The sequence below is a fragment of the Jaculus jaculus genome, chromosome 1, assembly GCF_020740685.1.
Source record: "Jaculus jaculus isolate mJacJac1 chromosome 1, mJacJac1.mat.Y.cur, whole genome shotgun sequence".
In the NCBI taxonomy this organism is placed as follows: Eukaryota; Metazoa; Chordata; class Mammalia; order Rodentia; family Dipodidae; genus Jaculus; species Jaculus jaculus.
The window spans coordinates 161,311,402-161,338,522 of record NC_059102.1 but is presented as its reverse complement, the minus strand read 5'-3'; the positions used below and the strand labels follow the sequence as shown (position 1 = coordinate 161,338,522).

Below are 27,121 nucleotides of genomic sequence, written 5' to 3'. Positions count from 1 at the left end.
AAAGGAAAAAAAAAAGAATGATTTGGGGCTCTAATTCACCAATTTTAATGAGACAGGAATGCTAAACTGAATTATTCTAAAAATTATTGGTCTCTGTGACCTTCGCCATCACAGTGTACTCCAAGGGACCATCTCAGTGCTTTTGGTATGAGATTTTGGTTGTATTGTGCATGGCTATTGACATAAGTGGGGATTTTTAAATTTTTTTTAGAATTCCCCAAGACTTAAGTCCCTTGTAGTCTGAGATACAATTTAAGTGAGTCATGCACACCCAGATAAAGATATCTGTATTTCCTCCAAAGCCCTCAAGAGGTCCACATGAGTTGCCCAGTGTTTGGGGTTGAGGAAAGGATTTGAGGGCACTTGAGCTGCTTAGAAGGTAATGGGACTATTCCCAGGAACTATTAAAGTGCTGCTGCTGCTGCTCTTTTTGAACAGGGACACTCTCTGCGAGGTCTTTCGGGCTCGGGTCAGGTGTCGAACCCGCCGCTGCTGTTGGAGCCAATAGAGCATCTCCACTCTATCCTGTTTCATCTTGTCCAGGTAGCGCCGCCCTTTGAAGGTCACTGGCTCCCCAAAGACTAACTCAATCTTCTTCAGCAGGGAAACCAGAGAAGACTCCATTAGATTGAGCTTCTTATGGAAAAAGTTGCGGAACGTACTCTCTTCCAGTAGACGATTCAAGACAGTGCTGGGCTTTTGGAAGAAGCGGTTGGGGTCCGAGGCTTGTCTCTCAAACCACTCCAGTCTCCCTAACCACAACTCCCGTGTCTGAATGGGCTTCAGGGCTCTTTCCCAGGCCCTGACCAATGCCGGCAACTGCTGCAGGCGGGCATTGGAACTGTACTTGATAACCATGTCCAGCCGGCTGTTGTCGGGGACCTCCAACATGGACCACAGTTGTTCTAGACGCTTCTGTAGGCTTGGGATGTGGATTTTTCCAGCTCCTTGCTTGTTTTCTACCCCCGAGCTCCAGTCCCACACCCCTGGCACAAAGTCTGGCTCCTCATTTTCCTGCAAGGGAGGAGGGCGCTGAATTTCTACAGACTTTTTGACAGGGACCGAGACCTCGATAGGAGCCTCTTCTTCACACATCTGGAAGATAGCATGGAGAAAATCTGTCTCCTGAGTGGCGAGGAAACTGACGTAGTCATCCAAAGACATACTGCTCTTCCACCAGCTCATCCATGTCCCTATGTTTGTCCGTTTGTCCCCTTTACTCTGTTGGAGTGATGAGAGAGAAGGCAACTTCTCAGGGTAGAACTGTTGAGTGTGTGCCCTCCTGGAGTATAATCCAGCTAGATTAGGGTTGATGACTTGATTCTGATTGCTCTGATAAAGTAAACTTGAGGACAAGAAGGTTGACAGATCTTTGTCTACTGCAGGCTCAACCAGAGGTCCTTGGTCAAAACGTAAGTGGTCAGTAGAGACCCTGCTCATCAACTCCTTGTAGACCTCCTTGGTGCTATTGCTAACATGACAATCAATATCCATTTCTTTTATATCTCTGGGGTCCAGTTCACCAGTTAGGTGGTTGTATAGGACTCCGGCCCCCTCAACATGGAAAGAGTCCAAAAAGTTTCTGTCAGAGAGTCTCACAGCAGCTACCTGAACGGCAACTTGATTTCTTAGCTTGAAAGTAGTAGTCACTGGCTGTGGGTGAAGTGGAGAAGATTTGGGAGGCTGGACGTCCCACTCCCCTGAGGCTTCTTCTTCCTGCAGTTTCTTCAACATTTTCTGCAAGTCTTCCATGCGCTGCTCTGCAGCTAAGCGGCGGGTCAGGACCCCGAGGAGGGGAGGCAAGCCCGAGTCCAGCGGTGAGTAGTGAGTCCAGTCCATTCTCATACTCTTTATGTTCTTCAGATCCTCAGCCGCAGTGTACCCAGTCAACTCTGGTTTACTCTGTTCAGCCAAGACCAGCGGGGTCAGAGGACGAGAGGGGAGTGGAGGAAGGTCCAACTCATCCGCCAGCTTCCAGCCCTCCCGCAGACAGGGCATGGACTGACCCCGCTGTAGCTGGGTGTAGACAGAAGTAGGAAAGCGGGAAATCGCGCTGGTGGGAATCCCAGGGTGGCTGGATGCCACCATTTCTTTGACTTTTTTTATGGAAGACAGCCAACGGAGAGGCTTTCTACTCTTCAGCACCGGAATGGATTTCAATTCTGTCACTGGATCCGGTTCGGGCTCACTGAAGATGTCTTGTGGGCGGCTTAGTTGGATGAGGTAGTTCAGGTTTAGGCTGGAGCATGGCACTTGGGAGAAGCCGGTGCTGTGAGGCCAGGGGATGGGACAGAGTTTGAAAGTCCCAGTGGGACAGACTGGACGTGCCTTGTACACTCGGCCACCGGTCTGTTCTAAGTTCAGCAGGGCCTGAAAATCCGCCAGCAGGCAACGATAGACTTCGGGAGCGGTGAGGAAGACTGTGCAGTCCCTGGCAAGGTGAACTGCCAGCCGGTTGAGAGTGGCCGCTTCGGTGAAGACCCCTCTAGAGGACGGAAGGGTCACCAGCAGGTGCAGGTAGCGCACGAAGAGCTGTTCGCTGCACGTCAGCACGTACGACTCGATCCGCTTCCGCAGCTTTTGGTTGTTTTCATAGTCCAGACTCGGTTCGGCAGGGGGATCCCGCCAGCTGCACTTCAGCTCGTCCAGGATGACCTCGGTGAGATGGCGCCGGTCCTCGGGAGTGACCCGCGCCGACAGCGCGCAGCCAGCCAGCCGCTTGGCTACCAGGCGACACAGCGGTGCCACCCTCAGCTTGGCCAGCTGCACCGACTGCAGCCGGGTGGGGGCTTCCTGCGAGCGGCGCTTCGGAGGCTCTGGGGGCGTCGCCCTGCGGGGGAAGAGTGACAGCGGACTCAGCAACCGGTGATAAATCTGCTGGAGCTCGGTCTCTTGTTGATTGTGGGGCTCCATCCCAGCGCCGCCGACGCCCACCGATCAGGCAAAGGGGAGGGGGGGGACGCCAAATGGTTACTGAGGCAACCAAGGTCGCAAGTCCGAATGCGCCTGCGCAGCCGCTGTTACCCGCGCGGCCAGTAGATAGCGGGCCGGGCTGGCGTGTATGCGCACGCGCCAGGAGGCGGTGCTAAGACGATAGATCCTGAGGCTCCTCCCCTTTCCCCGAGACGCCGCGCTAGGTTGCTCTCTGCACTCCTGGCTCCTGCGCCCCGCGCGCGAGTGACTAAGGTCCTCAGGATGGCTTCGGACTCCGGGAACCGCGGGACCGTGTGCACGGTGAGTGTGGAAGGCTTCGTGCAGAAACTCGCCCGCACAGCTCTCAGCCTCTGGGGTTATCTTGGGAAGCGGGGAAGGACCGTGGGGGCTGGACCTGAGAGCACGGATGAAATTTCGGGGCAGTGGTAGCCCGGACCCTGACATAAACGTTAAGGGATGACACCAAGGTTCTGGAATGATCCCGAGATAATGAAGAAGGAATTTAAAAAGAGGTCACACTGTGCCGCGTTGTGTGTGTCCAGGCATTGGAGTGATCGTAGGGAAGGTAGAGAAACAGATAAGTTTCTAGCCCTCTTCAGCTGTTTCCTGACGCCCTTGTAGCTGGAGTTCGCTGTGCAGATGACCTGTCAGAGCTGCGTGGACGCGGTGAGCAAGTCCCTGCAAGGGGTGGCAGGTAAGAGCAGCATTACCCTTACTGGGAACTGTCCCCGGGCCTATGAGAAAGACCAGTCCAGCCCCACTCTCATTTTACAGATGTAGAAACTGATAACCAGAGAGTGAAAGAAATGTTTTCAAAGTCATGCAGAGCCTAGAGTGCAGCATTAATCATGCCTTGCCAGTACTGCCTGAACTGCTGCTGCCCTGAGCCTCAGGTACCCTGAAGAGGGAGGAGCTACTTAGAGTATAGCTGCTCCTACTGAGGGAGGTCCTTGGAACACCTGCTGGTCTTGGAAAACAGTGCCATCCTGGCAAACCAAACAGCCCCTCTGGCCCAGCTTAGCTCCTTGTTTGTTTGTTTGTTTGCTTATTTATTTATTTTAAGGAGACAGTGGGGCAGATAGAGAATGGACACTGCCAGGGCCTTCAGCTGCTGCAAATGAACTCCACGTGCATGAGCCACCTTGTGCATCTGCCTTATGTGGGTCCTGGGGAATCCACTCTGGGTCCTTTGGCTTTGCGGACAAGTGCCTTAACCGCTAAGCCATCTTTCCAGCCTCTTTTTAAAAAAATATTTTTAAATTTTATTTTTGAGAGAGAGAGAGGAAGAAAGAAGCAGACACACACACACACACACACATACACACACACACGGGGGTGAGGGGAGAATGAGCACACCAGGGCCTTCCGCTGCTGTAGACAAACTCCAGACCCATTCGCCCCCTTGTGCATGTATGTGACATTGTGTACTTGCATCACTGTACGTCTGGCTACATGAGATCTGGAGATTTGAACCTGAGTTCTTAGGCTTCACAGGCAAGTGCCTTAACCACTAAGCAATCTCTCCAGCCCCAGCTTCTAGTTCTAAAAAGGCCAACAGATCAAGTGGTGACCTGGCACAACCAGAAAGATCTGAAAGACTCATTGACATGGCCCTGAGATTTGGCTTCCTTTTCCCCCAACTCTATTATGTGTTCAATTATTCAGCAAGCATAGACCAGACACAGGTCTTCTTAGGGAAAAAGTTTATTCCAGTGCTCAGATAAAGTTGAGCATACACCTGGTGTGGTGGCGTACACCTTTAATCCCAGCACTTGGGAGGCAGAAGTATTAGGATTGTTTGTGAGTTTGAGCCATCCTGGAACTACAGAGTGAGTTCCAGGTCAGCCTGGGCTACGGTGAGACCCTACTCGAAAAAACAAAACAAAACAAAGCAAAAAGTTGAGCATACAAGTAATTCCTGAATTAGCATTGAGAACACTTCATGGAGAAGCAGTTCTGGAAGGGAAGGAGATGAGATGGAGGGCCTGAAACTGGGATACTGTTAGCCGTGGACTCTGGTGTTAGTTTATATAATGGTTAGAGGGATGCACTCTGGAGCCACATCTGTTTAGGTTCAAATCCCCTTTTTGTCACTTATTAGTGTAAGACTTCATGTTTGTAACTTTTTGTGCCTCTGTTTCTACAGTGTTTGAATGAGTTGGTAGAAACTACCTTAGAATATCATGAAGAATAGATTAGTTGCTTCATGTAAAAGCAGAGTAAATCTCAAAGGGTTATGAAGGGAGGGTTTACAAGTATTTGAGATCTACTTTGAGGGAGATTTGAGAAGGGTGTTTTATTTTGTTTTTGTTTTTGTTTTTTGGCTTGGAATCCATTAAGAAGTCTCCGGGTGGCTTTGAACTCATAGCGATTCTCCTACCTCTGCCTCCCAAGTGGTGGGAGTAAAGGCGTGTGCCACCACATGGGGCTGCAAGAAAGGTTTTTTTAGTTTTTTAGGGGTGGGGAGGGTGTGTGTGTGTGTTTTGACACAGTCAGGGCCTGGTTACATAACCCAGGCTGGCATTAAACTCATGATTCTTCAGTCTCTACTTCTGGAGTGCTAGGTTTACAGGTATTTGAGGGCACAAACCATGAAATTAGGTTTTCTTAGATTGTGCTTTGTGGTGCTGAGTGAGGAAACTAAGCCATTCCACTAAGAGTGGAGTGTTTTGGCCAATTTTTTTTTTCTCTAGGATATAGGGCCCTCTACTTCCTATAAAGCATTCTAGCATGGAAAGCAGGCAGCTAGACTTATTTGTTGGACACATAATAGTTTTTGCCCCTCAGCAGGTTTCTTATGCACCAGAAGGAAACTTCTGGTGACTATGTTTTCTGGTCTGAGTAACTGTAACCAGCTTGTGCCACCTCGTGCATCTGGCTTACATGGGCCCTGGGGAATCAAACCTGGGACCTTAGGCTTTACAGGCAAATGCCAGCTTGGCTTTCTTATGGCTGGGCAGGGAGTCAAAGTTTTTCAACACACACAAAGAGAGAGTTGCCTGTGGCCTTGGGAAAGAGAACCTTGCTCACCTCCCAGGGGTAAGTGGGAGGAGCTCCAGCTCAAAGTTCACCCTGGCACTCTTCCTACAGTTCTGTGGCTTCTCTTTTGTCCTCACTGGGCTCTAAGCTCATCAAATGTTGGCCCAGCCACACACCTTTTTTTTTTTTTTTTCTTTTTTTCCCCAAGATAAGTCTCACTCTAGCCCGGGCTGACCTGGAATTCACTCTATAGTCTCAGGGTGGCCTTGAACTCACTGTGATCCTTATACCTTTGCCTCCAGAGTGCTGGGATTAAAGGCGTGCACCACCATGCCTGGCCCAACACACTCAGTTGTTTTTGTTTTTGTTGTTGTTGTTTCTTTGAGGTAGAGTCTCGCTCTAGTCCAGGCTGTCCTGAAAGTCACTATGTAGTCCCAGGGGGCCTTGAACACACAGCAATCCTCCTACCTCTGCCTCCCAAGTGCTGGGATTAAAGGCAGGTGCCACCACTCATTTCTTTTAAAAATTTATTTGCAAGGGAAAAGAGAGAGAATGGGTGCACAAGGGTCCATAAGCACTACAGATGAACTCCAGATGTATACACCACTTTGTGCATCTGGTTTTATGTGGTCACTGGGGAATCAAACTCAGGTCGTTAAGCATTGCAGGCTAGTGCCTTGACTGCTGAGCCATCTCTCCAGCCCTCCACTCCTTATTTATTTATTTAAGAGAGAGAGAGAGAGAGAGAAATAGGCAGAGGGAGAGAAGCAGACACACATACAGAGAGATTGGATGCTCCAGGGCCTCCAGCCACTGCAAACAAACTCCAGATGCATGCACCCCCTTGTGCATCTGGCTTATGTGGGTCCTGGGGAATTGAACCTGGGTTCTTTGGCTTTGCAGGTAAGTGCCTTAACTGCTAAGGTCATCTCTCTGGCCCTCTACTCATTTTCTTAAATGTGAAATAGAGAGAGAGAGGGAGGGAGAATGAATTGGTGTGCCAGGACCTCCAGCCACTGCACTCGAACTCCAGATGTGTGCACCCCCTTGTGTGCCTGTGTGATCCTGCACGCTTGTGTCACTGTGTGTCTGGCTTATGTGGGACCTGGAGAGTCAAACATGAGTCATTAGGCTTCACAGACAAGTGCCTTAACCACTAAGCCATCTCTCCAGCCCAACACACTCTAAAAATTCATCAAGCTAGGTGTGACACATGCCTTATATCCAGCACTTGGGAGACAGAGGTAGGAAGATCATTGTAAGTTTGAGGACATCCTGAGAATACAGGATGAATTCCAGGTCAACCTGGGCTAGAGCAAGACTCTACCTCAAGAAACAAAAATAAAACAAAACAAAAAACCCCATCAGCCTAATAGAATTGCTGCTGTACTGAGGACCAGCCTTATTCTGGTTCAGTCTCAGCTCAGGAATTGAGGAGAAAATAATCACAAGGAGGTTCCTTCTCTGGTCCTCTCACTTCTAGAGCTGAGAATCAGCTCCTCTTGAGAGTTTCCCTGGTCTGGAAATCCACCCAGATAAGTCCAGACCATCAAGAACCCTTATAAGCTGTGTGTGCACAAAACAAACAAACAAATAAACAACAACAACAAAAACACATACTGGGGCATCTGCACTCATCCTAGCCACCTCTTTTCTCCCTGGTCTGTATAAGAATTCCATCTGTGGGCTCCCTGTTGACTCTATTACTCTTCCAGTAGCTTTCTACATTAAACCAGGTTGATTTTATTTATTTATATGTATATTTTTTCATTTTTGTTTATTTGAGAGAGATAGATTGAACACACACCAGGGCCTCCAGCCAATGCAACTGTACTCCAGATACATGTGCCAGCTTGTGCATCTGGTTTATGTGGGACCTGGAAAATCAAACCTGTATCCTTTAGCTTTGCAGGCAAGTGCCTTATCCCCTAAGCCATCTCTCTAGCCCCCAGGATGATTTTTCTAAAGTCATCATGCAGATAATGTAGCATTAGTTGTGAGTTTCTTTCCATATGAATTATTCCCCAGGCTTGTGTTCATTGAGGTGATTGCAGGTTTTCAAGGGCAGTGGTATACCATAGAGTCTTTTGCTGAAACGCTTAACTCTGAACCTGACTCTTGTGGACTGCACTGAACACCAGGACTCTCAGAGCTGGCAGCCTCGCAAATGAAACAAAGAGCTGCTCAGGGGAAATGGGAACTACAACAGGATCGGTATGTGGGGGATACCAGGCCACCTGGAAGTTCGGTACTTTTCTTGGGAAGAGCAGAATGTCTGGGTTAAGGACTTAAGCTCTGGAACTAGGCAGAATTCCAGTTCTGTGATCTATTACATTGTGACTCTGAACAAGCTGCTTCATTGTTCTGTGCTTCAGCAGGCTCACCTGTAAAATGGGATAAGAGCACCAAATTCTTAGGGTTACCATGAATACGAAATGAGGCAGTGTGGGTAAAACACAGTGTGAGCTCTGTGTCAACTCAATGGAGGATTGCAGTACCTGCCCTTCTTGATGTATACACCAGCTTTATTGAGATATAATTTACACACTATAAGTCACTCATTTAAAGTGTATAATTTGGGGGACTGGCGGGATTACTTAGTGGTTAAGGCATTTGCCTGCAAAGCCAAAGGACCCAAGTTCACTTCCCCAGGACCCACGTTAGCCAGGTGCACAAGGGGGTACATGCGTCTGGAGTTTGTCTGCAGTGGCTGGAGGCCCTGGCACGCCCATTCATTCTCCCTCTCTCTTTCTCTGTCAAATAAATAAATAAAAATAAAGTGTGTAATTTGGGGCTGAGCAGAGAGTTCAGTGGGTAAAGTGCTTGTTATGTAAACATGACCTAAGTTCAGATCCCTAGCACCCACATAAAATGCTGGGCATCTAAGCTGGGCATGGTGGCACACACCTTTAATCCCAGCACTTGGGAGGCAGAGGTAGCAGGATCACTGTGAGTTCAAGGTCAGCTTGAGACTACAGAATGAATTCTAGGTCATGCTAGGCTACATTTCAAGACTCTATCTTGAAAAATAAAAATAAATAAATAATGCTGGGCATGTGTTGTAGTCCCAGCTCTGGGGAGACAGAAATGGGAAATCTCTGGGGCTCACTGGCCAGCTTGAGACGAGAGTGAGTTCCAGGTAAGCCTGGGCTTGAGTGAGAAGCTACCTCAAAAAAACAAAAAAATACTATTTTCACCCTTAAAAAATGAGGAGGCAGAGGTAGGAGGATTGCTGTGAGTTTGAAGCCACCCTGAGACTACATGGTCAGCCTAGGCTACAGTGAAACCCTACCTTGAAAAAAAAAAAAACCTGAAAAACCAAAAATGCAGGTATGGTTAGCTCACTTTTATCTTTTTTATTATTTTATTTTATTTAGTTAATTAATTTTTTTTTTTTTAAGTAGGGTCTCGCTCTAGCCCAGGCTGACTTGGAATTATGTAATGTCAAGGTGGCCTCAAACTCAGAGCAATCCTCCTACCTCTGCCTCCCCAGTGCTGGGATTAAAGGCATGCGCCACCATGCCTGGCTTATTATTATTTTGAGAGAGAGAAAGAAAGGGAGAGAGAAAGAGAGATGCAGGGAGATTGAGACAAAGAGAATGGATGTGCCATGGCCTTCAGCCACGATGCACAGTGGCACATGTTCATTTGGCACACGAATGAACTCCAGATGTCTTTGACCCCTTGTGCAATGTGTGACCTTGTACACTTGCTTTACTGTGTGTCTGGCTATGTGGGACCTGGATATTTGAGCTTGAGTTCTTAGACCTTGCAGGTAAGCAAGCACCATAACTGCTAGGCCTTCTCTCCAGACCTTAGCTCACTTTTTTAATTTAATTTAATTTAAATATCATTAAAAGAGTGTGGGGACAAACCACATGAAAGTGAACGTAAATTACCACGCTATGGGAGCTACCCCCAACCTCAAACCAAAAGCCCGCCCCATCCCCACCACAGACATTGTGGGGAGACCCAGCCCTTGGTGAACAACTGGACAGGATCAGTGTGTGTCTCTTTTCTCAAAAAAATTGGGTGGCTCTGATAAGAACCTTTGGTGTTGGTCGGGGCCTGAGGGGCTGCAAGACCTCACTTGCCCTTGGCTTGATGATGGCTCTGGGTCTTCTTGGGCAGCAATATGGCCTGGATATTGGGCAGTACGCCGCTCTGCGCGATTATCACGTGACCCAGCAGCTTGTTGAGCTCCTCATCATTGCAGATAGCCAGCTGCATGTGGCACGGGATAATGCACGTCTTCTGGTTGTCGCGGGCCGCATTGCCTGCCAGCTCCAGGATCTCGGTGCCCACGCACTCTGAGTAGTTGCCCTTGCAGAGCAGCTGGTGCATGCGGCCCACCAGGGAACTGCATTTGGGCGGCATGGGATGAGCATGACTTGGCCTTGGCACACACCTTGCTTCCCTGCTTGCTGCAACCAGACATCTTCAAATCAGGGGAGGAAGAACCAGGAGACCAGAAAACAGGACCAGCGACCCTTAGCTCACTTAAAAAATATTACTTATTTATTCATTTGACAGAGGGATAGAGAAATATATATATAGAGAGAGAGAGAGAATGGGCACGCCAGGGCCTCTAGCAGCTGCAAACAAGCTCCAGGTGCATGTGCCACTTTGTGCATCTGGCTTTATATGAATACTGGGGAATCAAACCTGGATCCTTAGGCTTTGTAAACAAGCATCTTAACCACTGTGCCATCTCTCCAGCCCCTAGCTCACTTTATTTATTTATTTATTGTTTTGGTGTGTGTATGTGGTATGTGTGTAGGGAGTGTGCACATGTGTACAAACGTGCACACCTCACACACATGTGTGTGGAGGCCAGAGGAGGACATCAGACATCTTACTCTATCACTCTTTTACCTTTATTTCCTTGAAACAGAGTCACTTAGCCTGGAGCTCACCATTTTTTGGTTGGACTGACTGACCAGTGAGCCCTGTAAATCCACTTGTCTCCACCTTCCTTAGCACGGGGTTTGCGGGCATGTGAAACCATGCCCAACTTTTGTGCGCTAAGGATTGAGCTTAGATCCTCATGCTTTTGCAGAAAATACTCATACTTGCTGAGCAATTTCCTGGTCTGGTTCACTTTGATTTTAAAAAAAAATTCTAGCCAGGCACAGTGGTACACGCCTTTAATCCTCGCACTTCAGAGGCAGAGGTAGGATTGCCATGAGTTCAAGGCCACCCTGAGACTATCATATGATTTCCAGGTCAGCCTGGGCTAGAGCAAGACTCTACCTCAAAAAACAGGAAACAACAACAACAAAAAATTCTAAGAAGAATTTTCTATATCAAAAAAGTTTTTCTCAGCTCAGCATGGTGGTTCATGCCTTTAATCCCAGCAGTCGGGAGGCAGAGGTAGGAGGATCGCCATGAGTTCAAGGCCACCCTGAGAATATAGAATGCCAGGTCAGCCTAGGCTAGAGTGAGACCCTACCTCGAAAAACAAGAACAACAACAAAAAGTTTTTCTCAGTACTGCCTGGCATAGTGGTGCACACTTTTAATCCCAGCACTCAGGAGGCAGAAATAGGGGGATCACTGTGAGTTCGAGGCCACCCTGAGATTACAGAGTGAATTTCAGGTCAGCCTGGGCCAGAGCAAGACCCTACCTTGAAAAACAAAAACAAAAATAAAAAATTAATTTGGGTAAGGAGGCACATATTTGTTAGCTCAGAACACGGAAAGGAGAATCTGAAGGATTTCTTTAAGTTCAAAGCTAGTCTTGGCTACAGAATGAGCTTCAGGTTAGCCTAGGTTAATGTAGCAGTTATCTTCTTATTACTAGGGAAAAAAAAAAAAAGACATCCGACCAACTTATGGAAGGAAAGGGTTTCTTTTTCTTTTTTCTTTTTCTCTAGCTTTTTGAGGTAAGGTCTCACTCTAGCTCAGGCTGACCTGGAATTCACTATGTAATCACAAGGTGGCGTCAGACTCTTAGTGATCCTCCTACCTCTACAGCCCTAGTGCTGGGATTAAAGGCATGTGCCACCACACCTGGATCTTTTTTATTTTAATATTTTAGTTAAAATTATTGTTTTTTTCGAGGTAGGGTCTCATTCTCGCCCAGGCTGTCCTGGAATTCCCTATGTACTCTCAGGGTGGACGCGAACTCACAGTGATCCTCCTACCTCTGCCTCCCAAGTGCTGGGTTTAAAGGCATGTGCCACCACACCTGGCCTATTTATTTGAGAGAGAAAGAGGCAAAGAGAGGGAGAGAGAGAATGGGCATGCCATTGACCATTGCCTCCTGCTGCTATAAACAAACTTCAGATGCATTTGCCACTTTGTGCATCTGGCTTATGTGGGTCCTGGGGAATTGAATGAACCTGGTTCCTTAGGCTTTGCAGGCCAGCACCTTAGCCACTAAGCCCTCTCTTCAGCCTGAAAGGGTTCATTTCTGCTTATAGTTTTTTTTAAATATTCCTATGCATTTATACTTTATTTATTTATTTATTTGAGAGAGAGAGAGAATGGGTGCACCAAGGCCTCCAGCCACTACAAACTCCAGATGCACATGCCACCTTGTGCATCTGGCTTACATGGGTCCTAGGGAATCAAACCTAGGTCCTTTGGATTTGTAAACAAGTGCCCTAACTGCTAAGCCATCCCTCCAGCCCTCTGCTTACAGTTTAAGGGAAAGCTTCATCATGGTGAAGTAAGCATAGCAAGCACTGATAGCAGGGAGGAAATAGCAAGAGTGAGCTTCTGAGCACCCAGTGGGGCTGAACTAATATATCTCAAGGCCTGTCCCTAGTAACACATCTCCTTGACCAAGGCTCTACCTCCTAAAAGCTCCACCAGCTGGGGTCAAGTATGAGGCTTAATCACAAATATATGATGCTGATGGGGATATTTCACAGCTACAGAGCAAGATCCTGCTTTAATAAACCAATTTTTAAAAGTTATAAATAATGCCTGGCATGTAATATGGACTCATAAAAGGGCTAGGGATGAGGCTGAAGAAATGGCTTAGTGGTTAAGGTGTTTGCCTACAAAGCCAAAGGACCCAGGTTCGATTCTCCAGGACCCACGTAAGCCAGATGCACAAGGGGCACATGTATCTGGAGTTCGTTTGCAGTGGATAGAGGCCCTGGCATGCCCATTCTCTATCTCTTTCTGCTTGCAAATAAATAAATAAAAATTTTAAAACAATTTTTAAAAGGCTAGGGATGTAGCTCAGTGGAGAGAACTTGCTTAGCATGTGGGAGGCCCTGAGTTCCATCCCTAGCACCATACACACACAAAAAAGACTCATAAAAATCTCATATCTGAGCTAGGGAGATTGCTTAGTGGTTAATGCACTTGCCTGTAAAGTCTAAGGACCAAGGTTTGATTCCCCAGTACCCACATAAACCAGTACACAAAGTGGTGCATGAGTCTAGAATTTGTTTGCAGTGGCTAGAGGCCCTGGCATGTCTGTGTGTTCTCTCTCTCTCTCTCTCTCTCTTGTTCTCTGCCTCTCTGTCTCTCAAATAAATAAGTAAATAAATAAAATGTTAAAAAAAATCTCGCTGGGTGTGGTGGTGCATGCCTTTAATCCCAGCACTTGGGAGGCAGAGGTAGGGGGATCACTGAGAGTTCAAGGCCACCCTAAGACTACAGAGTGAATTCCAGGTCAGTCTGAGCTAGAGTGAGACTCTACCTTGGAAAACAAAATAAAAAAAGATAAAAAAATTTATACCCTTGAGCTGGAGAGAGATCTTAGCAGTTAAGTGTTTGCCTATGAAGCCTAAGAACCCTGGTTTGAGGCTTAATTCCCCAGGACCCACGTAAGCCAGATGCATAAGGTAGCACATGGATCTGGAGTTCATTTGCATTGGCTGGAAGCCCTGAGGTGCCCATTCTCTCTCTGCCTCTGTCACTCTCAAATAAATAAATAAAAATACTAATCAAAAACATAAAAAAGAAAATCTCATGCCCAAGATCACACTACTCGAAGGAAGCTTCCAAGTTTCCCTGTGGCCCTAGGAAGGTTGGTGGATATGGAGAATATTGTCTATCTCTTATTTGCTACTTTCACGATCCTCTGTTGCCCCTTCCCTCTGTTTCCTACCAGGTGTCCAGGGCGTGGAGGTGCAGCTGGAGAACCAGATGGTGTTGGTGCAGACCACTCTGCCCAGCCAGGAAGTGCAGGCGCTCCTGGAAGGCACAGGGAGGCAGGCTGTACTCAAGGGCATGGGCAGCAGTCAATTGCGTGAGTGATTACATGTCTTTGGCCTTGACCTTGACCTCTGGTAGGGGGAAGGGCAGCTGAGCATAGAAGTCTTATAGGACTGGGCTGAATTGGCTTTGGGAAGGTATGGAATTTACTTGAGTTTTGTTTTTGTTTTTTAGTTTTGTAAGGTAGGGTCTCGCAGTATTCCAGGCTGACCTGGAACTCACTCTGTAGTCTCACGCTGGCCTTGAACACATGATCATCCTCCTACCTCTGCCTCCATGTGGGATTGAATGTGTGCCACCACACCTGGCTAGAATTTGTTTTTTTGGTTTTCTGAGATACGGTCTCACTCTAGCCCAGGCTGACTTGGAATGAATTATGTAGTCTTAGGGTGGTCTTGAACTCACAACAATCCTTCTACCTCCTACCTCTGCCTCCTGAGTGCTTGGATTAAAGGCGTGTGTGCCACCAAAGCCAACTTAGATTTTTTTTTAAGTACTTTATTTATTTATTTGAGAGAGTGAGAGAGAAAAAGGCAGATAGAGAGACAGAGAGAATGGACATACCAGGGTCTCTAGCCACTGCAAATGAACTCCAGACACATGTGCCACCTAGTGCATCTGGCTTTATATGAGTGCTGGGGAATTGAACATGGGTTCTTAGGTTTTTCAGGCAAGTGCCTTAACCACTGAGCCATCTCTCCAGCACTTGTGGGAGACAGATTCTTGCCCTCCCTTGCCTGAGCTGGATAAGGTGTCAATCCAGCAAATATCCCAAACTTTGCAGAGAATCTGGGAGCAGCAGTGGCCATCCTGGGAGGCCCTGGCACTGTGCAGGGGGTGGTCCGGTTCCTACAGCTGACTCCTGAACGCTGCCTGATTGAAGGAACCATTGATGGCCTGGAGCCTGGACTCCACGGACTCCACGTCCATCAGTACGGGGATCTCACAAGGGACTGCAACAGGTGAGTCATCTATCCATAAGTCCCTGTAGCATCCTCTGTTACACCCCTTCACATTTGGTCCACACAATGGCTCTGAGTGGTACATATACACAGTCCCAGTCTACAGATGAGAAAACTGAGGCCCAATAACTAAAATGATATATGAAAGGCCCCAGAGATGTTAAAATTAGTTAGGATTTAAATGAAGATATGAGATGGAAGATGGCTCCTGGACGTGGAAGGAAGGGGCTCTGTGTCACGGTGTTGTCTTGCTGTGGTGTAATTGTGTTTACTCTTCTATGTCTCCTGGAGCAGAAGCTCCCTGAGGGCAAAATCCTTGTGCAGTTTTCTATCAGTGCCCTCTGCCCAAAGCCTGGCACATCATAGGCCTTTCATTGAATAAATGAAGCAAAAAAAAAAAAGACAAAGAAGAGGATGGAACTCCTGGCCTGTGTGCTATTTGGCTTCCCACCTGATACTTTTCTTTTCTAGCTGTGGGGACCACTTTAACCCTGATGGAACTTCTCATGGGGGCCCCCAGGACTCTAACCGGGTAAGTGTCAGTCTGGGCTGGGCTTGGGCACAGGGAGAATCCGAGTAAGGCAGGCAACTTCTGCACCTTGGACTATGATGACTCTGTGTGTGTGGCATGGGGAGGGTCTTTTCCTCTCTCAGTTGACTTTTCTTGATTTAGGAGCATTAAGTGATGCTTTTTGTGAATGAGTCTTAGTACTGCTATATCCCCAAGGGACTCACAGTCTAGTTGGGGAAGGGAGGCTAGTTCTGTGGCTATATAGGAAAGATAGCTTTGGGAGCCTAGAATGCACCCCAGTCCAACCCAAATGGCAGGGGCTATAGGATAGGATGGCATGAAAGTTTAAGGTTTTACTAAAAAGGCTATATCTGATACTGTCATACCTTGTCAGTCCCTGTCTCCCTTCCTCCTTCCCTCCCTGTTTTCTTTCCTTCTCTCCACCCTTCTCTCCTTTTCCTTTCCTTCTCTCTCCTTTTTTATTTTTTTATTTTTGCCCTGGTTGGTTCTCACTGTAGCCCAGGCTGCCCTGGAATTCATTATATAGTCTCAGGCTAGCCTCAAACTCAGAAATCCCTCTACATCTGCCCCTAGAGTGCTGGGATTAAAGGTATGTGCCACCACCCCTGGCTAATTTTTTTAAATATTTATTTTCTTCATTTGTATTATTAGATATGGACATATTTTGTATGTAAATGTCACATGCTGATACCATCCTTTCCCTCCTCCCTGCCCCTTTTCTGAAGAGGCCTTCTTCATTGGGGATGCAGGTCAACCCCATCCCATGGGGATTGTGGGTCATGCATTATGGGAGCAGCAGTCAGTTTGGGGGAGACACAGTGTCTCTGTGCAAAATGTCCCATCTTGTGGTTCTAACAATCTTTCCGCCTCCTCTTCTGCAAAATTCCCTGAGCCATGCTGGGAACATTTTAAGTCTATTTCAGAGATGGGCACTTAGGAGCATCTGCATATATGATTTGGTAGGTGCTGAGAGTCCTCACTATCTTTCTCCATCACCCTGTGCTGATATCAGCTTAACTAAGATAGCAGCATTCTTGCTCATTTCCCCAATTCCTTGTGGTTTCAGCTGGGGCTGGGGTGGAGTGCGCTGGGTCATTTATCTCCTCAAGTCCAGTTCCCATCTGAAAAAGAAGCAGATTCTCCAATGAAGAGTGAAGTCATTATTAATTCAGAGAGAATTAAAAGGATTTAGATACTTTTATATCTAAGGTTAGTGGGAGCTTGATAATGGAAAGCAGAATCATCATCTGGATATGATTCTGACTTGTTTCCCAGTTCCAGATATGGTTTCCTTTCCATTAAGCAGATCTGTAGCCAATCCAAGAGCAGTTGGTTACCCACCATGGCTGTGTGTCACTATTGCACGTGTATGAGCATTACGTCAGGTTGCTTCTGAGCCGCTTAGACTTTGAGTTGCTTAGACAGATGTTGGCCACTTTCCCCTGGTAGCTCATGTAGTGCCTTCCATCACTAGATGGGCTAACTGGCTAATTTTTTAGTTATTTATTTAGAGAGAGAGAAAGAGACAGAGGGGGAGCAAGAGGGAATGAATGGGCACACCAGGGCTTTTAGCCACTGCACACCCTAGATGCATATGCCACCTTGTGAATCTGCCTTATGTGGGTACTGGGGAATTGAACCTGGGGTCTTAAGACTTCACAGGTAAATGTCTTAACTGCTAAGCCATCTTTCCAGCCCTTTCTTCCTCTTTCTATCTCTCTAGTATTGGGCATAGGACACCTAGACCCCAACAACTTTTTCACCGGAGAATTGTTTCCCCATTTTCAGGGAGTTACCTGCCACCTTAGTGATTTCTGTCTTATCTGAGTACAGTTTGTACTGTTAGTTACTCAATCCTTTGATTCAAATTGACTCATTTTTTCCTTAGTCAACTTAGTTTGTTGGTTCTCTGTCCCTCTCTTGCTTTTTCAATATTTCATCTATCACAGAGGTTTTCAAACATTAGTCCAAAGTAGAAGGACAAACAGGATGTCCTTATTCTGTAGCTTCAAGTTTCTCATGGTGAATCTTGCTTCACTTATATTCCCAAGTTCTTCTCCACCACTAAGTTGAAAAAAAAAAAATCAAGGGCTGGAGACATACATGGCTTAGCAGTTAAGGTGCTTCTTGGCAAAGCTAAAGGACCCAGGTTCAATTCTCCAGTGCTCACATAAACAAGATGCACAAGGTGGTGCATGCATCTGGAGGTTTTTTTTGCAGTGGCTGGAGGCTCTGGTATGCTCATTCTCTCTCTCTCTCGTTCTTTGTCTCTTTCAAATAAATATTTTTAAAAAATTGGGCTGGAGAGATGGCTTAGTGGTTAAGCGCTTGCCTGTGAAGCCTAAGGACCCCGGTTCAAGGCTCTATTCCCCAGGACCCACGCTAGCCAAATGCACAAGGGGGCGCACGTGTCTGGAGTTCATTTGCAGTGGCTGGAGGTCCTGGCATGCCCATTCTCTCTCTGTCTGTCTATCTGCCTTTTTCTCTCTGTCTGTCTGTTGCTCTCAAATAAATTTTTTTTAAAAAATTTTAAATAATTAAAAAAAATCAAGACCAGCTGAGTGTGGTGGCACATGCCTTTAATCCCAGCACTTGGAAGGCAGAGGTAGGAGGATCACTTCACTGTGAGTACTAGGCCAACCTGAGACCACATAGTGAATTCCAGGTCAGCCTGGGCTAGAGTGAGACCCTACATTGAAGCCATTCCCCCCAAAAATCAAAACCTCATTTCATATAATTAAGGCTTCTTTATTTATTGACTTGTTGAGATAGGATCTCACTATGTTGCTGTAGGCTGCTCTCAAACTCCTGGACTCAAGCATCTTCCTGCTTTGGCTTCCCAAGTATCCCAGACTACAGATGTTCCCCTCCTGCTCCTGACTGAGGTAGATTTACTTTTAGCTTTTAAATATTTAGTATTTATTTATTTATTTACAAGCAAAGGGATACAGACAGAGATAGGCAGAGAGAGAAACAGAATGGGTGCACCAGGGCCTATAGCTACTATAAACAAACTCCAGACCCATGTGTCACTTTGTGCATCTGGTTCTATATGGGTACTGGGAAATTGAACCCTGGTCATCAGGCTTTGCAGGCAAGTGGTAGAACAACTGAGTCATCTCTCCAGCCCTAGATTTCCTTTTTTTTTTTTTAATATATATTGTTTTTCGAGGTAGGGTCTCACTGTAGCCCAGGCTGAACTATGTAGTCTCAGGCTGGCTTTGAACTCATGACTCATGGCAATCCTCCTGCCTTGACCTCCTGAGTGCAGGGATTAAAGGCATGTACTACTATGCCTGACTACATTTACTTTTTTCTTTTTATTTTTTTGGTTTTTTTGGAGTTTCACTCTAGTCTGGGCTGACCTCTAATTCATTACATAGTCTCGGCTGGCCTTGACCTCATGGCAGTCCTACCTCTGCCTCCCAAGCACAGGGGTTAAAGATGTGCGCCACCACGCCCAGCTCTCATTGCTTTTGTTATATACCTCACAGTATCTCCTGTCTGGGGTTGCCTCCCCACCTGTACTTAGAGATGTAGTCACAGGGCAGACTCTGGTTCCCAAAGCTGGGAAACTTCTAGTTTCTTTTTAGGTCCTCAAATAACTCAGGCCTTTGTTTTTATTATCTTCTATCTATCTGTCTGTCTGTCTGTCTGTTTCATGTAGTGTTTTATGTATCTTAGGCTGTCTCATACTTGCTATGTAGCCAAAGATAACCTTAACTCCTGATCTTCCTGCCTTCATGTCCTAAGTGTTAGGGTTATAAACCTGCATTGCCACCATGCCTAGCTTTTATCTTTTTTCATGATGACAATTTATAACTTTTTTTTGGGGGGGGGGTTTCAAGATAGGGTTTAGCTCTAGCCCAGGCTGACCCGGAATTCACTATGTAGTCTCAGACTGGCCTCGAACTCACAACAGTCCTCCTACCTCTGCCTCCCGAGTGCTGGAATTAAAGGTGTGTGCCACCATGTCTTCTTACACAAAATTAGCCATAGTGCAAATTGAATATTCCTCGTCTGACAATTCAAAATCCAAATATACCAAAATCTGAAACTGAGTTGAGTGCATTTATGAATTTGGATTTTTTTTTTTTTTTAAATTTGAGAGCGACAGACACAGAGAGAAAGACAGATAGAGGGAGAGAGAGAGAATGGGCACGCTAGGGCTTCCAGCCTCTGCAAACGAACTCCAGACGTGTGCGCCCCCTTGTGCATCTGGCTAATGTGGGACCTGGGGAACCGAGCCTCGAACCGGGGTCCTTAGGCTTCACAGGCAAGCGCTTAACCGCTAAGCCATCTCTCCAGCCCTGGATTTTTTTTTTTTTAAGAGAGGCCTGCCCACCTGGTAAGCATCTTTTTATTTTCTTTTTATTTATTTGAGAGAGTGAGAGTGAGGCAGAGAGAGAGGAAGAAAATGGGTGGGTCAGGGCCTCCAACCACTGCAAACAAACTCCAGACACATGTGCTACCTTGTGCATCTGGTTTACGTGGGTCCTGGGAAATTGAACAAAGGTCCTTTGGCTTTGCAGGCAAACACCTTAACTGCTAAGCCATCTCTCCAGCCCAAGTTTGGACTTTTTGTTTGTTTTGTTTTGTTTTTTGTTTTTTTCAAGGTAGTGTCTCACTCTAGCCTAGGCAGACCTGGAATTCACTATGGAGTCTCAGGGTGGCCTCAAACTCACGGTGATCCTCCTACCTCTGCCTCCTGAGTGCTGGGATTAAAGGCGTGCACCACCATGCCTGGCAGAGTTTGGACTTTTTGAGTCAGGCATGACAGCTTACACTTACAATCCCAGTATTGAGGGAAGAGATTCAAGGCAAGCCTGGACTGTCGAGTGAATTACAGGTAGTCTGAGCTACATAAGATCCTGCTTCAAAAAAGATAGTAAACTGGGCATGGTGGCACATGCCTTTATTCCCAACCCTCTGGAGGCAAAGGTAGGATCACCATGAGTTCGAGGCCACCCTGAAACTACATAGTGAATTCCAGGTCTGCCTGGGACTAGAGTGAGACTTACCTAGGGAAAAAGAGAGAGAGAGAAAAAAAAAGAAAGGAACTTAGATGATTTATGTTCAACCAGCAAAATGTATGCAAATATTTTAGACTTCAGAAAACACTGAAATCAAATACTTTGATTTGTTGAAAACAAATACTTTGTTCCCACTCATTTTACGTGAGAGATATTCAACCAGAGCATGGTGTGGTGGCACACGACTTTAGTCCCAACACTCGTTAGGCAGAGGTAGGAGGATCATTGCTATAGGTTCAAGGCTACCCTGAGACTACATGGTGAATTCCAGGTCAGCCTAGGGCTAGAGTGAGACCCTGCCTTAGGAAAAAAAAACAAAAAGAAAAGAAAAGAAAGAAAGGAAAGGAAAAAAGAGAGAGAGAGAGAGAAAGAAAAAATTCAACCAGAGTTTTTTAATTCATATAACTGATCTTTTGGACTTTGCACAGTTCTGTCCCATTTCTAATGGCCAGAGTTCTTCCTTCACAGTCAAAGGTTGGAAAAGGGTGTGTGTGTGCGCATGTGCACGCTTGCCTGGTCCATTGCACAATGCTGTGCTTTGTGCTTGATGTTATAGTGAAGCTGCTGCAGATAAAACGCCACTAATGTTAGGGACATAAAGCAATAAACGTCACCTCACAGTTTCTCTGGGTCAGGAATATAAGTGCCTCTGGCTCAGGGTCTTCTGGGCTGCAGTCATTTCAGTGCTCAACATGGGAAGGATCTGTTTTCCAGCTTGCTCCTGCTGCCATTGGCAGGCCTTGGATCCTCCCTGGCTGTTGGCCAGACATCACTTCTTTGCCATGTGGGCCTTTCCTAGGCAGCTTGAAACATAGCAGCTGGCATTCCATAGAGCATGTGAGTGAGAGGGCATCCAAGACAGAAGTCAATTCTTCCTGTAACCTAATCTAGGGGGGGAAAATACTTGGTCCAGCCCACAGTCAAGTGTATAAATCACACAGGGTGTGAATATGAGGAAGGGCATCCACAAACCCTCTTGTCTCAGTCTAGAAAGATGAGGTCTGAGCTGGGTGTTGTAGCACACGCCTTTAATCCCAGCATTCGGGAGGTAGAAGTAGGAGGATTGCCATGCGTTCAAGGCCACTCTGAGACTACATAGTGAAAGCCAGGTCAGCCTGGGCTAGAGCAAGACCCTACCTCAAAACAAACAAACCAACAAAAAAAAGATGAGGTCTTATTACACTAAGCACATGCTCTACCACTCAGCTACACCCCCAGGGAGACAAGGTGAGAGTAGGGATGGCAGACACAGCAGAGGAAACCACTCAAGGCATGACACAGCAGGAATGTTTCTAAAAGGAAGCAAGAAATTGCCTTGTTACCTGTGATTTTACAGTTGGGGCTGGGAACCAGAAGGGACCAGGGAAACCAAACAGAAGAGGGTTGTGTCAGGCATAGTGACACATGTCCATAGTCCCAGCATCTGAGAGGCAAAGACAGGAGGATTTGGAGTTCAAGGCCAGCCTGGGATACATGCGACTCTTCAAAGGGGTGGGGAGAGGGTTGTGGGTGTAGCTGAGTGGTAGAGCATGTGCTTAGTGTACCGAAGGCCTAGAGTCTATCCCAGCACTGAAGGAGAAGAATCAGCATCTATATTGCATTAGTGCCCTTGAAACAGATGAAGAAGTGAGCAGGCATAGAGTGGCCAAAGCAGCATGGTGTCCATACCCTGGTTTTGCTCAGATGGCAATGCATGTAGTGTAGAAGTTTACATACCAGCCTGGCTGCCCCTCACACACCTAACAGTTTCTTCCTTTTCTTCTCTCCTGATCCCCTCCAGTCCTTTCTCTAACAGTACTGGAAGTATTGCTCCAGAGTTCAAAGGAGCCATGCTATGAGCTGTGTGAGACCTTTCTTGGTCTTCCAGTGCCCATGTTGGCTGGGCCCAGCTTCCTGGGATGACAGTGAAGGCCTCCCTATCTCGTTCTAATTGCCTGTGTGCTGAGAAGGGACTAGAAAGACTGCTTTTCTCTGACCCCCTTCAGGGATATGTACCCAGACACACTGAACAAGCCTGCTCCACAGCCCCCAAATCCCAGCACCCTACCTTGATCTTACTACTATTCATGTCCCCAACATAGGGTGGTGTAACAAAAAGTGCTAGCTGTCACCTTCAGATGTCCCTCTGGACAAGAGGGTAAAGCAGAAACCAAGCTTTTTTTGTTTTTCTTCCCTGAGGTAGGGTCTTGCTTTAGTCCAGGCTGACCTGGAATTCACTACATAGTCTCGGGGTAGCTTCGAACTCATGGCAATTGTCCGACCTCTGCCTCACGAGTGCTGGGATTAAAGGCATATACCGTCAGGCCCAGCCTTTTTTTTTTTCTTTTTTAATTTAAATTAAATTTATTTATTTGCAAAGAGAGAGAGGATGGGTTTGCCAAGGCCTCCTGCCACTGCAAACAAACTCTAGACGCTTGCACCACTTTGTGCATCTGGCGTTATGTGGGTACTGGGGAATCGAACCCAGCTCATTAGGTGTTGTAGACAAGTGCCTTACCCACTGAGCAATCTCTCCAGTTCCCTCCCCTTCCCCCAGCCCCCGCTTTAAAAAATTATTTGAGAGAGATAGAGGCAGATAGAGAAAGAGTGGGCGTACCAGGGTCTCTAGCCATTATGAGCTCTAGACACATGTACCACCTTGTGCATCTGGCTTACATGGGTCCTGGATAATTGAACCTGAGTCCTTTGGCTTTGAAGGCAAGCACCTTAACTGCTAAGCCATCTCTCTAGCCCAGAAACAAGCTTCTTATTACAGACACACACTGGCTGCTTTGTTGCTCAGCAGTGAGGCCACATGGACCAGCCCACACTGGCTCAGGCCCTTGTGACTGCCCAACAGTCAGGCTGTGAATGATTTATTTGCACAGATGTAGATTTCTGTGGTTTATCACTTAGGTTCTGTCACCCAAAAACTCACCAACTGTTCTTCTCACCCTGTGTTCCATAATCACATCTGTTCATATTTGAGGCCCTTAACAGTACCATACATGGCAGAGTGCCTACCACAGATGTTTTGTGACACTTTATTACCTTCCAAGCAGGAGATAGACAGAGCCAGCTTCTGGGCCGAGAACAGGCTCTGCCTCATATTTCTTCCATCTTTTCCTTGAGGTTGTTGGGTGTTAGGGAAGTAATGCTGGCTGCTGTGATGGTCAGAGAAGCCAACTGTGGCCAAATTAGGCCTAAGGGAATTGAAGGCTGCCAAGGGCTCTGTCATGTGAAGTTTTTTATTAATTTATTTTTATTTTTATTTATTTGAGAGAGAGTTAGAGAGAGAGAGAATAGATATGCCAGGGCCTCCAGCCACTCAAACGAACTCCAGACATATGCACCACCTTGTACATCTGGCATACATGAGTCCTGGGGAATCGAACTAAGATCCTTTGGCTTTGCAGGCAAGTGCCTTAACTACTAAGCTATCCCTCCAGCCCTGTCATGTGAACGTTTTACCTGGGGAAATGCAAACACACCTCTATTCACCCCATGTAGGGCATAGACGCTAGACCAAAGCCCAATTGCACCAAAGTCACTTTTAGTGAACCAGTGAGTTTATGGAGGTCATTTACAGAGCAGGGTGAGTAGTTACTTAGTTACTTAGAGTTACTTAGAGGAGCATGGGTGACTGAAAGGCCCACCTCAGCACTGGTAGCAAGACTTGGAAGCTGCATCTCCGGAGCTCACTGCACAATTTGCCAAGCAGTTGTTTAACCTTCATCTAACCTTAGGAAGGAGTCTTGTAACCTTTTCCTCAGACTTGTTGACCTCCTGCAAGTCCTACTTGCCCTTAGGAATGTTTCAATTCAGAGAAAATTGCTACATAACACTGGTCAGAGTCCAGCCCTCAACAGTTGTTTACTGTTCCTATAACACTGGGGAGTGGTCTTATAATCTTGTTTCCAGGCTTTACACTAGATCTCCTAAGTATCCTGAGTCTTCCTTTTCCTTGGGGTGGGAGGAATATATATGTGTGTGTGTGTGTGCGTGTGTGTGTGTGTGTATGTATGTGTATGTATATATATATACACATACACACACACATATATACACATACATATACATACATATGTATATGTATGTATGTATATATATGTGTGTGTGTATATATATGTATATGTATATGTATATGTATATATACATATATATATCCATTATATATAATTTGTTTTTCCAGGTAGGGCCTTGCTCTAGTCCAGGCTGACCTGGAATTCACTATGTAGTTTCAGGGTGGCCTTGAACTCATGGCAGTCTTCCTACCTGTGTATTGCAGTCAGGTTCACATTGCTGGTAGAAATTGCCCAACCAAGAGCAGCTTGTGGGAAAAAACAGGTTTAGGGATGGGCGTGGTGGTGCACACCTTTAATCCCAGCACTCGGGAGGCAGAGGTAGGAGGATCACAGTGAGTTCAAGGCCACCCTGAGACTACATAGTGAATTCCAGGTCAGCCTGAGCTAGAGTGAAACCCTATCTCAAAAACAAACAAACAAACAAAAAACAACAACAACAACAAAAAACCCAGAGGTTTATTTTGGCTTACAGGCTCCAGTAGGAAGCTCCACAATGGCAAGGGAAAACGATGGCATGAGCAGAGAGTGGACATCACCCCCTGGCCAACCTAAGGTGGACAATAGCAACAGGAGAGTGTGCTAAACAATGCCATGGGGAAACTGGCTATAACACCCATAAGCCCGCCCCCAACAATACACCGCCTCCAGGAGGCTTTAATTCCCAAATCCCCATCAGCTAGGAACCTAGTATTCACACACCTGAATCAAACCACCACACTCTGCCTCCCAAGTGCTAGAACTAGTGTGTGCCACCACGCCTGGCTTAATTTTTATTTATTTATTTATTTGAGAGAGAGAGAATGGACACACCAGGGCCTCTAGCTTTTGCAAATGAACTCCAGATGCATGTGCCACCTGGTGCGGGTCCTGGGGCATCAAACCTGGATCCTTTGACTTTGCAGGCAAGTGCCTTAACCTCTAAACCATCTCTTCAGCCCGAGGCAGGAGTATTATAGTTGGGAGTAATTTGCTGTACAACAAGCTCCCAGTCTACAGGGGGCTGGAGGGCTGATCTTGGAAAGAAGCAAGAACTTTAAGTTAACTGGGAGTGGAAGCTAGGCTAAGCAGTAAGCTTGTAGGAGCAGTGAGTCCAATGGAGACCATTGCACAGGAGCAAGGCATGCTGGCTCTTTTTGGCATGCTGGATTTCAGTTCTAGGGAGGTAGAGTCCAGTGGCCTTGTTTGAGTCCTGTCAGATAGTACCCGCAGGAGGAGATTTGGGGAAGTGGAAAGAGGAATCAGATCCTGGGAAGCCAGAAGATCGCAGCTATGCCTATATAACCCTTCCTTACCACAATGGGGTCTCATTCCAGCACCGCGGAGATCTGGGCAATGTCCATGCTGATGCTGATGGCCGAGCTATCTTCCGGATAGAGGATGAACAGCTGAAGGTAAGATGGGAAATAGGTGGTACAGACCCTCCTTGCAGCACACTGGGGCTGAGGCTGTTGTCTCTCCTTAAAGGTATGGGATGTGATTGGCCGCAGCCTGGTTATCGATGAAGGAGAAGATGACTTGGGCCGGGGCAGCCATCCATTATCCAAAATCACAGGGAACTCTGGGGAGAGGTGAGTTAGTCTGCCCTCCCCACTATGCCAGTGGTGCATGTGGAAACTATGCCGGTCCAGATAAGGGCCCATGCTGACCATATACCTTCTACAGGTTGGCCTGTGGCATTATTGCACGCTCTGCTGGGCTTTTCCAGAACCCCAAACAAATCTGCTCCTGTGATGGCCTCACAATCTGGGAGGAACGAGGCCGGCCCATCGCTGGCAAAGGCCGAAAAGAATCAGCCCAGCCCCCTGCCCACCTCTGAGCAGGGTATTACCAACCCCCTCGATGGTAACAGTCACCTGTGGTCTGCTGTATGCTTCCAGCTGAACATCTCCAACCTACAACAGAGTGGGCCTTGCTTCCCCAAGCCTAGGAGGACTGTGTACAGGGAACATAGGGGTTGCTGTAATGTGTACTTAACTAATTAAACCTATTTTTCATATGGCATTCTGTGTTTCATCTGTTAATGGGCTTGGTGAACAGGGTCTTTCTGCCTCTGCCTTCTGCATTAGGGCCACCCCTTAACTTTCGTATCAAACCTTGACTCAAGTCTATACATACTATGAAGATCCCTTCTCATCCTTGGGGTCATAATGAAGGGTCACAGCAGTCATATTTATGTATGTGGGCTCTCCCCTCCTCACTATGGCTCATTGGAACCAAATGTTCCCATGACTTGAACTGGGTCCTGTGTCACCAAGAAGCAGCAATCTATCTTTAGGTTCTTTCTGTGGATGGACCTATAGTATTATACAGGAATATGGGAACATCAGTAGCTAGCTTTTCCTTTGTCAACTGAATTCAAGTAAAAGCTGGGTTAATAAAAACAGAGGAGCCGGGCATGGTAGTACACGCCTTTAATCCCAGCACTCAGGAGGCAGAGATA

The 27,121-nt window shown here is 46.8% G+C and overlaps 2 protein-coding genes and 1 pseudogene across 2 annotated transcripts; 1 reads left to right on the top strand and 2 right to left on the bottom strand.

Moving 5' to 3' along the window:
* Positions 1-372: 372 nt before the first annotated feature.
* Ccdc87 (coiled-coil domain containing 87) lies at positions 373-2,923 on the bottom strand. The gene has a single exon (XM_004656475.2). The coding sequence runs from the start codon at positions 2,911-2,913 to the stop codon at positions 373-375; it is 2,541 nt and encodes an 846-aa protein (XP_004656532.2). The 5' UTR covers positions 2,914-2,923.
* Positions 2,924-3,125: 202 nt separating this feature from the next.
* Ccs (copper chaperone for superoxide dismutase) lies at positions 3,126-26,682 on the top strand. Its single transcript, XM_004656727.3, has 8 exons — positions 3,126-3,234; positions 3,556-3,628; positions 13,987-14,124; positions 14,875-15,052; positions 15,524-15,584; positions 25,995-26,072; positions 26,146-26,249; positions 26,344-26,682. The coding sequence occupies exons 1-8, from the start codon at positions 3,196-3,198 to the stop codon at positions 26,495-26,497; spliced, it is 825 nt and encodes a 274-aa protein (XP_004656784.1). The 5' UTR covers positions 3,126-3,195; the 3' UTR covers positions 26,498-26,682.
* Positions 10,000-10,351, bottom strand: LOC123462270 (annotated as a pseudogene).
* Positions 26,683-27,121: the final 439 nt, after the last annotated feature.